This window comes from Miscanthus floridulus, chromosome 6, assembly GCF_019320115.1.
Source record: "Miscanthus floridulus cultivar M001 chromosome 6, ASM1932011v1, whole genome shotgun sequence".
NCBI classification, from domain to species: Eukaryota; Viridiplantae; Streptophyta; class Magnoliopsida; order Poales; family Poaceae; genus Miscanthus; species Miscanthus floridulus.
This window is the reverse complement of record NC_089585.1, coordinates 68797860-68810299: the sequence shown is the minus strand read 5'-3', so window position 1 is coordinate 68810299 and position 12440 is coordinate 68797860. Positions and strand designations below refer to the sequence as shown.

Sequence of the window (12440 nt, the reverse complement as noted above, 5' to 3'; positions counted from 1 at the left end):
GGTGAGCAAGCAGAGAGGCAAATGAAGTTTGGTTACAGAGGAGGTTTATTTCATAGTACAAACCTTGGATTCTAGTGCTTGTACAGTACCTTGGGTGCCTGAGATGTCAATTGCCTGGCATGGCCAGCTATTGCACGCCTGCCACTGTTGTTTCTTCTTAAATCCGCTTCTCTGAAGCTCTGCACTGGTTGGAGCATAGGAAAATGACATCATAGAGTACTAAAGCTTATTACATCGTCCACCAACTCATGTCCAAAACTAAACAAATTGGCCAGCTAGCTGCAGGCCTCATGGTTTGATGGAGTCAAGCATGTCTTTGGCTTCCAACATTTGGCAGTTTTTGCAAGGTTCAGTGTTGGGGCACGATGGCTCGGTCTCGAAGGTTCCCCATCTAACGTTAACTAAAGTTTGTGCGACCAGCTTCATGATTTCAGGAAACAGGCGGAGGCAGGCTTTGCTCCAAAAAGATGGGGTGGAATTAAGCCTTCGGAGTGTCCGGAAGCCACCGGTGGAGGCTCTTGCAGGAGGCGTATGGAGCTAAGCCTTCGGGTGGGGACCCGAAGGGCGGCAGAGGCTGGAAGAAGCGCGGCGCAAGACAGGAGCGGATAGGGCAAATACCTCTGACCAAATGAGGAAGCCGCCCCATGGGCCTTAGCAGGGCTTACCAAAGGCCCACGAAAGACGATTGCTTAGCTCGACAAAGGCCCATAAGAGGAAGGCGGTAACCAGAAGACAGAGACAAGTTAGCCCTACTTTGGCAACTGCAGGGTGATTAACCCAGGGAAGTGATTGGGAGGGAGGGAATTTCCTGGACAAGGCAATCCCCGTCCACCTGCTGGGGGATATCCCCGCATGGGGTAACTTCTCGTTGCTATTTGGAAGCTTTCTCAGATAATCACGTATTCACGTGTTGAACGGTTGGCTTGGACAAACCAGCAGTATATATGCAGGAAGGATCATCCGATGATACATATGTTAGATAAAAACATAAAATGCTAGTGAATAAGAAAATGAGTAAAATAAGAAAACATGCTAAACAAGGGGCAGAAATCCCAGGATATAACAAATATCTCAAAAACTAAAAAAAAAGGTCACATTCAAACTACGCATGCTGTCCAAATGAAAACGTTAGATTCTTTCTGAAACCAAAAACTGAAACATGCAAAACTCAAATTTAACAAAAAAAAATATTTTGACAACATTTCTCTGCACTTTTATGAAAATTCTGCAAGACAAAATATGTCACAGGTCTCTCCATACAAATACATAGATAATTAAAATATAATATAATCTGAGACTATCTGCCATAATCAATTAAAAATTTGACACTTTTGCAGCTTCCTCAATCTTGCATACAATTTCTTTGGATCAACATCTTGATGTAAACCTTGTTTCTTTGTGAAACTCCTACAGATACATTGAGTAAAAATTATAGTAGAGACTACATAATAGTACGGTTGCAAAATCATATCATGATAACCATATGTTGAATGGAAAATCATAAACCGAGAAAAAAGTGTAAGAATGTTCAGAACTAACATTCTAATCACATAGGCATATAGAGCTAGAATTAGCTTGCAACATCCTTTATAATTGTGCAATTGACTTTTACTTTCAGAATTCAAAGGAAAATCAAATGCACACCACGCAACAGTCACTGTCCTTAAAAAAACATGATGACTTAAGCTATCACACATTGCAATTCAAATGTTCCAGGTTGCTAACCATAGATGGTTTTAGAAAAGCTCAATGGAAAAGAATTTTGCTGAATTATTTGCACAAAAAGAATGTGAGACTGAATGTTTATCAATGGATTGATTATAAGGTCTGAGTTGCTATATGGATGCTAATCTAAACAGGGTTATCTTTATGAAATCAAGGAATTGTTAACAGAAATTAGATGGAAAGGAGAAACACCTGCTTATCATTATAAATTGGAACTGTGTATGGCACTATCAAATAATGTATTCCTGGTTAACTAACATACCAGGATCAATAGTTTTGAAGCCATTCAAATTTGCCAAGAGACAACAGTTTGCTAACTCTGAAGGTGAATCTTGAATTCTTAATTTTGTATCAAATTTACCAAACTTTAGGACCTTATATCTTACAAACTATTGATAATTCGCTATTGATCCTTAAACCAATATAGTAGCTCACTGTAACAGAAATAACTTTTGTTAAGGCTGACTAAATCATTTACACATGAAATCAAGAGAGAGATTGGAGGGGGTAACTGAGTGAGATTATGACTGAACTCGAGTTCAGTTAGCATCGGCGACAGCAGTCTGCTCTGCCACGCAGCTGCTTCACCTGCTCACCGCTGAGCGCCACCGCTAAAACGCACCGCCCTTGTCCCTCGACACACAACTGCTCTGTTCCTCTAGCTCAACACAAACAACCAGCTGCTGTCCAAACCTTGATCTACAAGGTCCAGTGAGAGGAACAGAGAGAAGAAACCACTACAAAAAATCCTTCTTTCTATGACAAAAATCCTCATGACGGGGCAAAATTTTGTCATATAATGTATCATAATACGACACAAAAGTTTGTAGCATCATAAAATCAGGAGAGCCAGAACTATTTATGACGATACTCTTTGTTTTGTCACATAAAGGTACCAAGTGTCGTCGCAAAATGTAAGTAGCCAGGAGGCGGTTGACGGTGGCATTTTTATGACGATATGTGCTGTTTTTATGTGACGGCTATGGAGCATCACTGTTTGTTATTTCAAACATGACAGCCCAACGTGGGAGAGGGATAAGGCGTGGGCAACATTGGGCTCAGAGCTAGGCCTCGGCCCAGGTGAAAAGGAAGAGGGGGCACGAGTGGAGGGAGATAGGCCGTGCCCAAAAAGAGTTGGGCCGAGAGATATTTTTTTTCTTTTTCCTTTCTTTTTTTTTAATTTGTAAATTCATTTTGAGTTCAAATTCAAGAGCTTTAAATTGTTCAAACAAATTCGTATGAAGAAATGACCAACATCAAAGTTTTAGATCTCAATGAGTTGTACAACTTTGTTGTTGCTCACTTTTTCATTTGAAATCATTATACTATGTCAAAATTCTATTCGAATTTATCAAATTTTGAAACTTAAATTTAAAATTACCCAAACGAATTTGGATGAAGAAATGACCAATATCAAAATTGTAGGTCTCAATGAGATCTACAACTTTATTGTTTATAACTTTTTCATTTGAAATCATTTACTCTCCCAAAATTCTATTCGAAGTTCTTATATACCGAAGTTCTCACAAATCATATGAACAAGTGCAGTTTTTCTTTTTAATCTCTGGCTAAAACTTGTAACTAGTCTTTCTCCCTCGTACTAACTTTAAATTTAATGATCTTTTTTAAAAAAAATTTTAAAATCATGCTCTATCAACTTATTGTGTTCTTACAGCTATTATTTTTGTCATTTTTTCATGTGACTTTGTTCTATCAATTCAAATTTTGAATTTCAAAAAATAGCAACTTCGAACAACATTTTGAAGTAGTAAATCATTTCAGCTGAAAAGATGATGAACATAAAATTTGTAGAATTCATCGAGATCTACAACTTTTATTTTGGTTATTTCTTCGTCTGACAAAGTGATAGTAACATTGTTCACAAATTACACATATCTCTCTTATAGTTTATGAAACTGTAAGAGAGATATGTGAAATTTGTGAACAATGTTACTATCACTTTGTTGGATGAACAAATGATCAAAATAAAAGTTGTAGATCTTAATCAGTTCTACAACTTTGTTATTGATGACTTTTTCATTTGAAATTACTTCGTACCCCAAAATTTTGTTCGAAGTTCTAATATTTTAAAATTCAAAATTTAAACTATCCAAACAAAGTTATATGGAAAAATGACCAAAACAAAAGTGGTAGATCTCGATGCGTTATACAACTTTGTTGTAGATATTTTTTCCATTTTAAAACATTTATTACCCCCAAATTATGTTCAAAGTTCTCATCTTTTGAAATTTAAAATTTAAATTCTTTAAACAAAGTTAGATGGGGAAATGACGAAAATAGAAGTCATAGATCTCGATGATTTCTATAACTTTGCTAGTCATGACTTTTTCAGCTGAAACCATTTCGGGTTTTAAAATCTGGTTTGAAGTTGTAATTTTTTTAATTTCAAAAAATGACAACTTCAAACTAGATTTTGAAACCCGAAATTGTTCCAGCTGAAAATATCATGAAAATAAAAGTTGTAGAACTCATCAAGATCTACAACTTTTATTTTGGTCATTTATTCATCCGATAAAGTGATAGTAACATTGTTCACAAATTTTACATATCTCTTTTGTAGTTTCATAAATTATAAGAGATATATGTAAAATTTGTGAACGATGTTAATATAACTTTGCTGGATGAACAAATAACCAGTATAAAAGTTATAGATCTTGATGAGTTGTACAACTTTGTTGTTGCTCTCTTTTTCAGCTGAGATTATTTGTTATTTCAAAATCTTGTTTGAAGTTGTCATTTTTTAAAATTTAAAATTTGAATTGTTCAAACAAAGTTCGATGGAGAAATTACCAAAATAAAAGTTGTAGATCTCGATGAGTTCTAGAACTTTGTAGTTGACAACTTTTTCATTTGAAATCATTTTGTCACGAAAAACTACGTTTGAATTTGTCAAATTTGAAATTTGAATTTTTCAAATAACCTCGGATGGAGAAATAACCTAGATAAAAGTTGCATATCTCAAAACGTTATACAACTTTGTAGTTGACAACTTTTTGATTTGAAATCATCTTGTCAACGAAAACTGTGTTTAAATTTTTCAAATTTAAAATTCAAATTTTGTAAAAGGTCTCGGATGGAGAAACTCCAAAAACAAAAGTTGTAGATGTTGAAAAGTTATACAACTTTGTAATTGATAACTTTTTTATTTAAATTTGTTTAGTGTCTCAAATACTCAATTTAACCTGACCCGTGAAACCTAGACTCTGTTTCAGTGTTTCTTCTCAAAATTCCAAATCAGCGCCGCCGCCTAATGTTTTGTCTCTCCCGCCGACAAGCTCATCACCCTCCCTTCCTCCCTCCCAACTCCAAATTTTCAATCCAGTCTGCCCCGTTTCCCTCCTAGCCCGCTTTTCCCTTCTTGACATCGACAAAATCGTCCTCATCTCCTCTGTTTTCTCTCAATGCCTCCAAAATCCACCTGCGTCACGATTGAAGCTGCGCCCCCTCTCCAAACCCTAACCCACGGTCTCCCGCCTCCTCGCGCCCCCTCTCGGCCGGCGGCGTAGGCATGCGACCCTCTCCCTCCCGGCTGGCGGCGTAGGCGCACGGCCCTGTCCGTCTCCCAGGCGGCGGCGCCGCAACCCGTGCGGGCCTTCCTCCTTGATCTGTCGCAGTTCACCAGCGTCCAATTCAACAAGGTCTGGTGGCTTTGACCTCTCCCTCTACTCGCAGGTCCTTGCACTCGAGTTCAAGAAGCTCACCATCCTGTATCTTTCCTACACCATGGTGAGCATTGCAAGTTCCAACGTCTAGGGTTCGCAGCACGCCGCCAATCCTCCGTGGTGCGGACTCGCCCGGCCTCCACGACTCCCCGGCGGCGTGGACTCGCTCAGCCCCCACGACTCCTCGGCGGCCTGGACACGACCGGTCACAGCGACTCCCCAGCGGCGCGGATTCGCCTGGCCCCACAGACTTGCAGCTCCTCAGGCGAGCGCTCCTCAGAGATGCAGCCAAGAACCAGGTCGCCATGAGCCCCGAGCTGAGCGCCTGCGACCGGGTACCCTCGATTCCAGTTAGTGCTAGATGTTTTGTTTTTGCGTTGTAGCATTGAATCCTATTGCACGTTGCAGTGTCTTTGGATGCTGCAGTTCAGTTCAGGCACAACGGATTATGAGTAGTATGAGCATTGGAACAATGGGATGCACAAATGTTGATGTTGAAAGATGAATGATCCTTTGTAAAAAGCATTGATGCCCCTGATGTTATTTATGCAGTCCAGTTTCCACAATAGCTAATTGATATGCCTTTTATTTATGCAGGATTATCTCTCTGATGGACCCTAGTAGGAGTTGGTCATCTCGTTGGTTGAGAATTGGTGATTTGCTCAAAAGGTAATTTGCTCGACCAATATCTCCCTTGCTACTACTCTAAATGGAAGGATATATGTTCCTTCTAGATAACACTAAAGCACTTGTTAAAAAAAGACTAGCACTAAACCAGATGAAAGAACCTAAATTAGGTGACACTGAATCATGCCACAAAAATAGATAGCACTGAGCTGCTGATCAGAACAGAACTGCAACTTCACATCCTGTGGTGCGTTTTGTGCATCTTGTCTCCATCTGAAAATAATATCTGCGGTTGGAGGGGACATAAGTGCTGATTGCACTTCTATTCTATACATGTGTTATATTGAACCACAATTATTATTTTTAGCTCTGTTTTCTGCATGAGCAGGAGCTCACTGTGTCCTCTCTGATCTGTCTTTGTACAGCAGCATCAGTTCAGTCTGAGAAATGCTCATGCCCACAAGTCCTCATTAAAATTAAGCCTCACAAGTCAGGGGCCGGTCCAATTTCCTTTCAGCCTGCAAAGCAATTCCCACATAAATTTTATATATGTAGTTTTTATTAATTTGATTAATATGCACGCAACTGGGATTAGCTTCAACCGATGTGTAGCATTAGCTTTAAAAGATCTTGGATTGCAATTACTTCTAATTGCACTAGCACACTGCTTCGAGTCAGAATTTATCATGATCAGTTTTGCATTCATGCACAGATTGGGGATATAAGTAAAAAAAGAAAAGGAGCAGAGGAACATAGCATATGCTCTGCCCTGATGTGTTATAAATATTTTTGCTAGGTTTGCTTCTTGTGGTTACAACTTTTGAGCATGTTTGTTACACATATACTACTAGCTAAAAATACAAAAAAAATTCAACTATTTGAGCATGTTTGTCTTCAAATTATCTTGTGCAAGTACTTCTTTAGGGACCAGCACCGATATGCTCCTTTTGTTACAGGTCATGGCTGATACCTTTAAGGGGAATTGCAAAGAAAATAAGATACGCAACTCCTGCCGCTAATTGCCAGATAAGTGAACTGATTGCAGAAGCACGGAGGGAATGCCCAAACTGCAGTTATGTTATTGATAACAGTGATGTGAGTATATTTATTCTATTTAGGTTGTTGGAGAATAGGCATTTGGCTTTTAGATCATATTTAGTTGTAGATGTTACATATCTGAGGAAGTTTTTCCTACATTTCAAATTCTACAGGTTGCCATGCAGTGGCCTGGGCTGCCTGCTGGAGTCAAGTTTGATCCTTCTGAATTGGAGTTGCTTGAACATTTGGAACAAAAAGTTGGCCTCGGAGATTCAAGACCACATGTGCTCATTGATGAATTCATTCCAACTATAGACAATGATGAGGGAATCTTCTATCTCTTGGCACTTCCATTCATGGTATTAGGAAAATCCTTTATGCTATCTCTTGGTACCTGCAAGCAATTGTCTTCTGTCTTATTCTCTGGAATGTATATGGATGATGGCTTGGCTGATATGTATGAGCTGTGATGAGAATGTTGAAACATCTATGTGACATTCATCATTGAATTAATACATATCGTAATGCCACATTTGTCACAATGTAAATGTCACAAGATCTGCCCTATCGTCACAATAACTAGTCTAAATTAGGGCTCCTAGCATACAATCCTAGCATACAATTTGTGATGGTTCATGTATTAGGTGATGAGTTGACCAACCAATATGTGACAGTTACTGTCGTCATTAAATGACAATAATATATGACAACACATCAAAACCATCACAAAAGGTCATCACATTTTGTGACGGCTTTCTATATTATCGTCACAAGGTACATTTTGTGACAGTCGTTATATGACGACCGGCATGACGCTGCTTTTTCGTCATAAGATTCTTTTTATGACAAATCCTGTATTTACCATGACATTTTTAGTTTGTCATACAAACCCAGATTTTTTGTAGTGAACCCTAGAAGAGGCAGGGAGGTGCGGATGGAGGAGGAGGTTTGGGATTCACCATGTGGAGGCGGAGGTGCTGGTAGAGGAGACACAGTAGAGGCAACGACAAAGGGGACGATCCATGGTGGCGACGACGGAAGGGGCGGTCTCAATCGAGGTGGAGTCAGGAAGGAGCAGCGATGCACGATGCGTCGTGACTCGTGAGACAACGGGCAGGGAAGCGCTCCCGGCCTGATGACTCGTGGCTTCCTGCCCCATGGAAATCGAAGGGATTGGGGCTGCAATTCCGCGTTTCGTGGACTTCCAAATGGCACTAGGAATTGGCCCAGGGGAGCTTGCCCCGTGTTTTCCTAGCCCGGGGAAACTACAGGAACCCGGCGGGATTCTGTGCTGGAAAGTAGCCCTGAGGGGGAATTAGGGGAAAGGATCTCAGAGGAATATACCCTAGTTGGCCAGGTGCAAAAGTGTAATCCGTGAATATGGTGTAATGGCCTATAAAAACGGAACTCAACCCCAAGGGAAAGAGGAGGGTTTTTGGGCTCAAACCCCTAGAAACACTGTTGCCTCGGTTATTGTGCAAATTCATTAACAGGGCCTTCGAGTATCGCCGAAGGCTCCTCTACCCGGTCGAGATCCCATATCCCAACATTCAGAGTTCATTTACTTGTAAATCAGAAAAACATAAAGCACCGAAAAGGACAGCATGATCTAGGGTATTTGCTAAGGGAGATTCAAAGAGCATGTTGACTATTCATTCATTCAATCAATCATTCATTCATTCAATTTCAACACATATGGATGCAGATGAAAATGTGCTACCAATATTTCTCACAGATAATGCAGGGTGCGCAGCAGAACGCGAAAAAGTAACTTCATTGTACAAATAGTATAGTACATAAAGCCAGCAAGAACCTCCCCCACCCGCAAGTCTCACTTCTCTAATGTAAAGTGAAAGTACTGCATTTCTGATCTTGTACCAAAAAAATAGTCCAGAATATATTATTAATATCACAATTAGACACAAACAATCAGGTAAGGTTAAACTGGGAGTTTTAAAATAGTTGTTTTTTAGAACGAAAATATGTTATTTCCAAGAGACACTATCATAAAGTGGCAAACAATAGTTTTACCAACATGCCATTTTCTCCACACAGTTGGATAGGTTCGGTGTTTCCCTGCCTCGTATTCAGTTTTAGGTGTGGGCATGGGTGTGTGAGTTGGCGTGTGTCGGAGGTGTTTCTGGGAGTGCGCCTGATGCCTCTCCCTTATTGTTTTTACCTTTTGTTTTCTCCTATCTTAATGAAATGACACGTAGCTCTCCCACGTCATTCGAGAAAAAAAAACTAGACAAAATGGACATCAAAATGCACCTTTACATTTTCTAAGCCTCAACTCTATCATCTGAACATTAGTAACATATATGTGACAGCACTCTCGAAATGGTAGAGGATGTACATCCAAGGGTATCATTTGAAATTTATTATCCAGTTGTCTTTCACTCTATCCTTAAAGATTGTATGAATGAGTGAACTCAGTGGCACACAAACATAATTTAACGGTAGTCTACCTTAACTTTTATAGCTGTTTGGATGAGGGTCATTTGTTCAGGAAGTTTTAGGATTTTGTTCAAATTTAAATGAAACCCTAGGATTTGAATCCAAATGCCCTCCTATTCCATCAGACCCTAACCCTAAGCATGTTCAGTATTTTTTAAAAAACCTGAAAAAGAATATAGGAGGCATTAATAAAATACTAGGAAACTGCTAAATTCAACACTAACAGAAATGGTTGGTATTGTCAGAGAAGGAAGTGGTTGGAAGATTTGGTAGGTCAAACTGCAAAACAGACATGGGATTGGAATGTATTAAACATTACAATTACAAACTTATTGGCACACGAGTGATCTTCATGTAAGACTAGCATAGCAGAAAATAGGCAGCAGATTTCTCAAGTAACTAGCATTTCGAGGTGCAAGGAAATGCAGCCACAGGAGTGTTTACGGTAATTAGTTCTATGAATTTTAGGTTATCCCACATAATTAACATGTAAGCAATTTCATGTATGCAAATGAACCTTCCATGATTATAAGGAAAGACAGAGTACAGAACTGATTAAGATAAAACCGAATAAGTACATGTTTGACAGAGTTTCAGAAGATTTCGTCTCTACCAGAATATAACAATATAGAGTTCATATGTACTTGATATCTGACATGCTTTACAATGACAGATGCCAACCATCATATCTTTACTTTGCCAACCCAACTCATCCCTGTGTTCTTGTACATATTTTCTTTTGATAACTCATCCCTAACCTCCTCAGCATCCCACCACATCTCTTGTGAGGCATACAAGTTTGAGAGCATAACCCTGTAAGCAGCTTTCTCTGAATTGAGTTCAAAGAGCTTTTCAGCAACAATCCTGCCGAGGCTAGAATCACGATGGATACAACAACCCCAAAGCAATGCACCCCACACACCACAATCTGGTTGTATTTGCATTGTCTGTATAAGATCATATGCCTCCTTCAGCTGGCCAAATGTTGCAAGAAGCCTCACCATGTACACATAGTGCTCCACTTCAACAACTATCTTGAACTCATCCCTCATTCTCTTGAACAACTTCCATCCCTCCTCCAAGTGTCCCACATGACAACAAGCAGCAAGTAAAGCGGAGAAGGTAGCACTATCAGGCCTGAGCTTATCATTAACCATCTCATCTAGGACTTCAATAGCCTTAGTTGCAAACCCGTGAGATCCAAGGTTTGATATGACCGTGTTGTACATGACTGAGTTCTTATTAGGTAATTGGCGGAACACCGAGTATCCAAGCTCAGTGAAACCACATTTTGCATAAGCATCCATTAGTGAAGAAGAGACTCTTATGTCCATATCTGCTCCAAGCCTGACTGCATAACAATGGACCTCCCTGGTACAACTAACAGCAGCTGTAGAAGCACATACCGAGAGAACACTAGCAATCAATATGCCGTCGGGCCTCCTACCAGTAAAACACATTTTCCGGAACAAATCAAATGACTCCTCGTACTTGCCAGTTTGCATTAGCCCAGTAATCAGTGACGACCAGGTAATCAAATCCGCATCGGGCAAGCTACCAAACAAGCTCTGTCCAGATTCCATACACCCACACCTCATGTACATCGACACAAGTGTGCTTCTCACATGGTGTCCGGAGTCATAACCCTCCTTGACACACATTGCATGAACTGCTTGACCGAATGCAAGTATTTCCGGATTCCAGAAGCATGAGATTAAGCCAACCATTGAATACCCATCCGGCTGCTCCCCAGCTCTCCGCATTAAGGAAAACATCTGGAGACCATCATACCACATTCCTTGGTACCCGTATGCAGACATCATGGAGTTCCAAAGGACCAAGTCCGGCTCGCACAATCCATCGAACACGCTGCGAGCGTTGTCCACGAGGCCAACCTTTGCGTACCCACTGACAAGCGCGCTCAGGACAATCGGACGGGAGCACATACCGCATGATGTGGCGACACCATGGACGACCTTGACGGCATCCGGGAGCGAGGATTCGGCGCAGGCGCGGAGGACGCAGGCGAAGGTATGCGCGTCGGGCGTAGTGGCGGAGCGGCGCATGCGGGCGAAAAGCGCGAGCGCGGCGGGGAGGTCGAGGCGGCGGGCGTGGGCGCGGATTAGGGCGTTGTAGAGGAGTGGCGAGACCGGGTGGGGAGCCTCGTCCAGCAGGCGGCGGGCGGAGGAGAGGTCTCCGCGGGCGGCATAGGAGCGGAGCACTAGGAGGCGGAGGTAGGCAGGGCCAGAGGAGGAGGAGGGGGAGGCGACGATGAGGCGCGCGTGGAGCTGCTTCGTGTGCGAGAGGGACAGAGGGAGGGCGGCGCCATTGCTGGACCCAGCGGCGGCCGCCGCGGCAAGGAACGGGAGGTTCCCGCGCATACCATGGACGCGAGGCTCACTGCCGCAAAGCATTTGTCTTTGACTTAAATTATCCTGACACCACTAGAGAACAGACTTTTAATTCTGGATTAAAATGGACTCTAGTCCCGGTATTTTTTGCGTCCAGGACTAGAGAGACCTTTAGTCCTGGTTGATGGCTCCAACCGGAACTAAAGGTCTCTGCCCAACGGCTACTGCGCTAGACAGAGGTAGTAGAAAGCTTTAGTCCCGGTTGAAACCATCAACTGAGACTATGATCGTACTCTCACCAAGTCAATTGAGGTGGCACAGAAAAAAAAAAGTGGGCAGGGAAAGGAATTGCACAACTCGGACAACAATCGCACCAATCAGTCCCCCTGCTAGTTGTTGGTAATGAATATGGTTCGAATTTAAGATTAATGCATCAGGCAAATGTACCTCCGGATGTCGATTTGGATCATCTTGGTGAATTTATTGAAGAGACTGGTCTCGACCTTTACCAGATGTTTAGTGATAGAAACATTGAGAGTGCGGCGGAGGTTGATATTTG

The 12440-nt window shown here is 41.4% G+C and overlaps 2 protein-coding genes across 2 annotated transcripts; one reads left to right on the top strand and one right to left on the bottom strand.

Moving 5' to 3' along the window:
- Positions 1-5161: 5161 nt before the first annotated feature.
- LOC136458351 (SUPPRESSOR OF GAMMA RESPONSE 1-like) lies at positions 5162-7543 on the top strand. Its single transcript, XM_066458299.1, has 4 exons — positions 5162-5743; positions 6006-6077; positions 6992-7130; positions 7247-7543. Exons 2-4 carry the CDS (start codon positions 6019-6021, stop codon positions 7541-7543), a joined length of 495 nt encoding a protein of 164 aa, XP_066314396.1. The 5' UTR covers positions 5162-5743; positions 6006-6018.
- Positions 7544-10074: 2531 nt separating this feature from the next.
- LOC136458350 (putative pentatricopeptide repeat-containing protein At1g64310) lies at positions 10075-11924 on the bottom strand. Its single transcript, XM_066458298.1, has one exon. It carries the CDS (start codon positions 11909-11911, stop codon positions 10214-10216), a length of 1698 nt encoding a protein of 565 aa, XP_066314395.1. The 5' UTR covers positions 11912-11924; the 3' UTR covers positions 10075-10213.
- Positions 11925-12440: the final 516 nt, after the last annotated feature.

Excerpts from the sequence above, each read along its gene's own strand:
- LOC136458350 (XM_066458298.1), bottom strand. The coding sequence starts at position 11,911 with ATGCGCGGGAACCTCCCGTTCCTTGCCGCGGCGGCCGCCGCTGGGTCC.
- LOC136458351 (XM_066458299.1), top strand. The coding sequence starts at position 6,019 with ATGGACCCTAGTAGGAGTTGGTCATCTCGTTGGTTGAGAATTGGTGAT. Across the intron at positions 6,078-6,991 it reads ATTGGTGATTTGCTCAAAAG|GTCATGGCTGATACCTTTAA; the intron begins GTAATTTGCTCG and ends CTTTTGTTACAG. Across the intron at positions 7,131-7,246 it reads ATGTTATTGATAACAGTGAT|GTTGCCATGCAGTGGCCTGG; the intron begins GTGAGTATATTT and ends CAAATTCTACAG.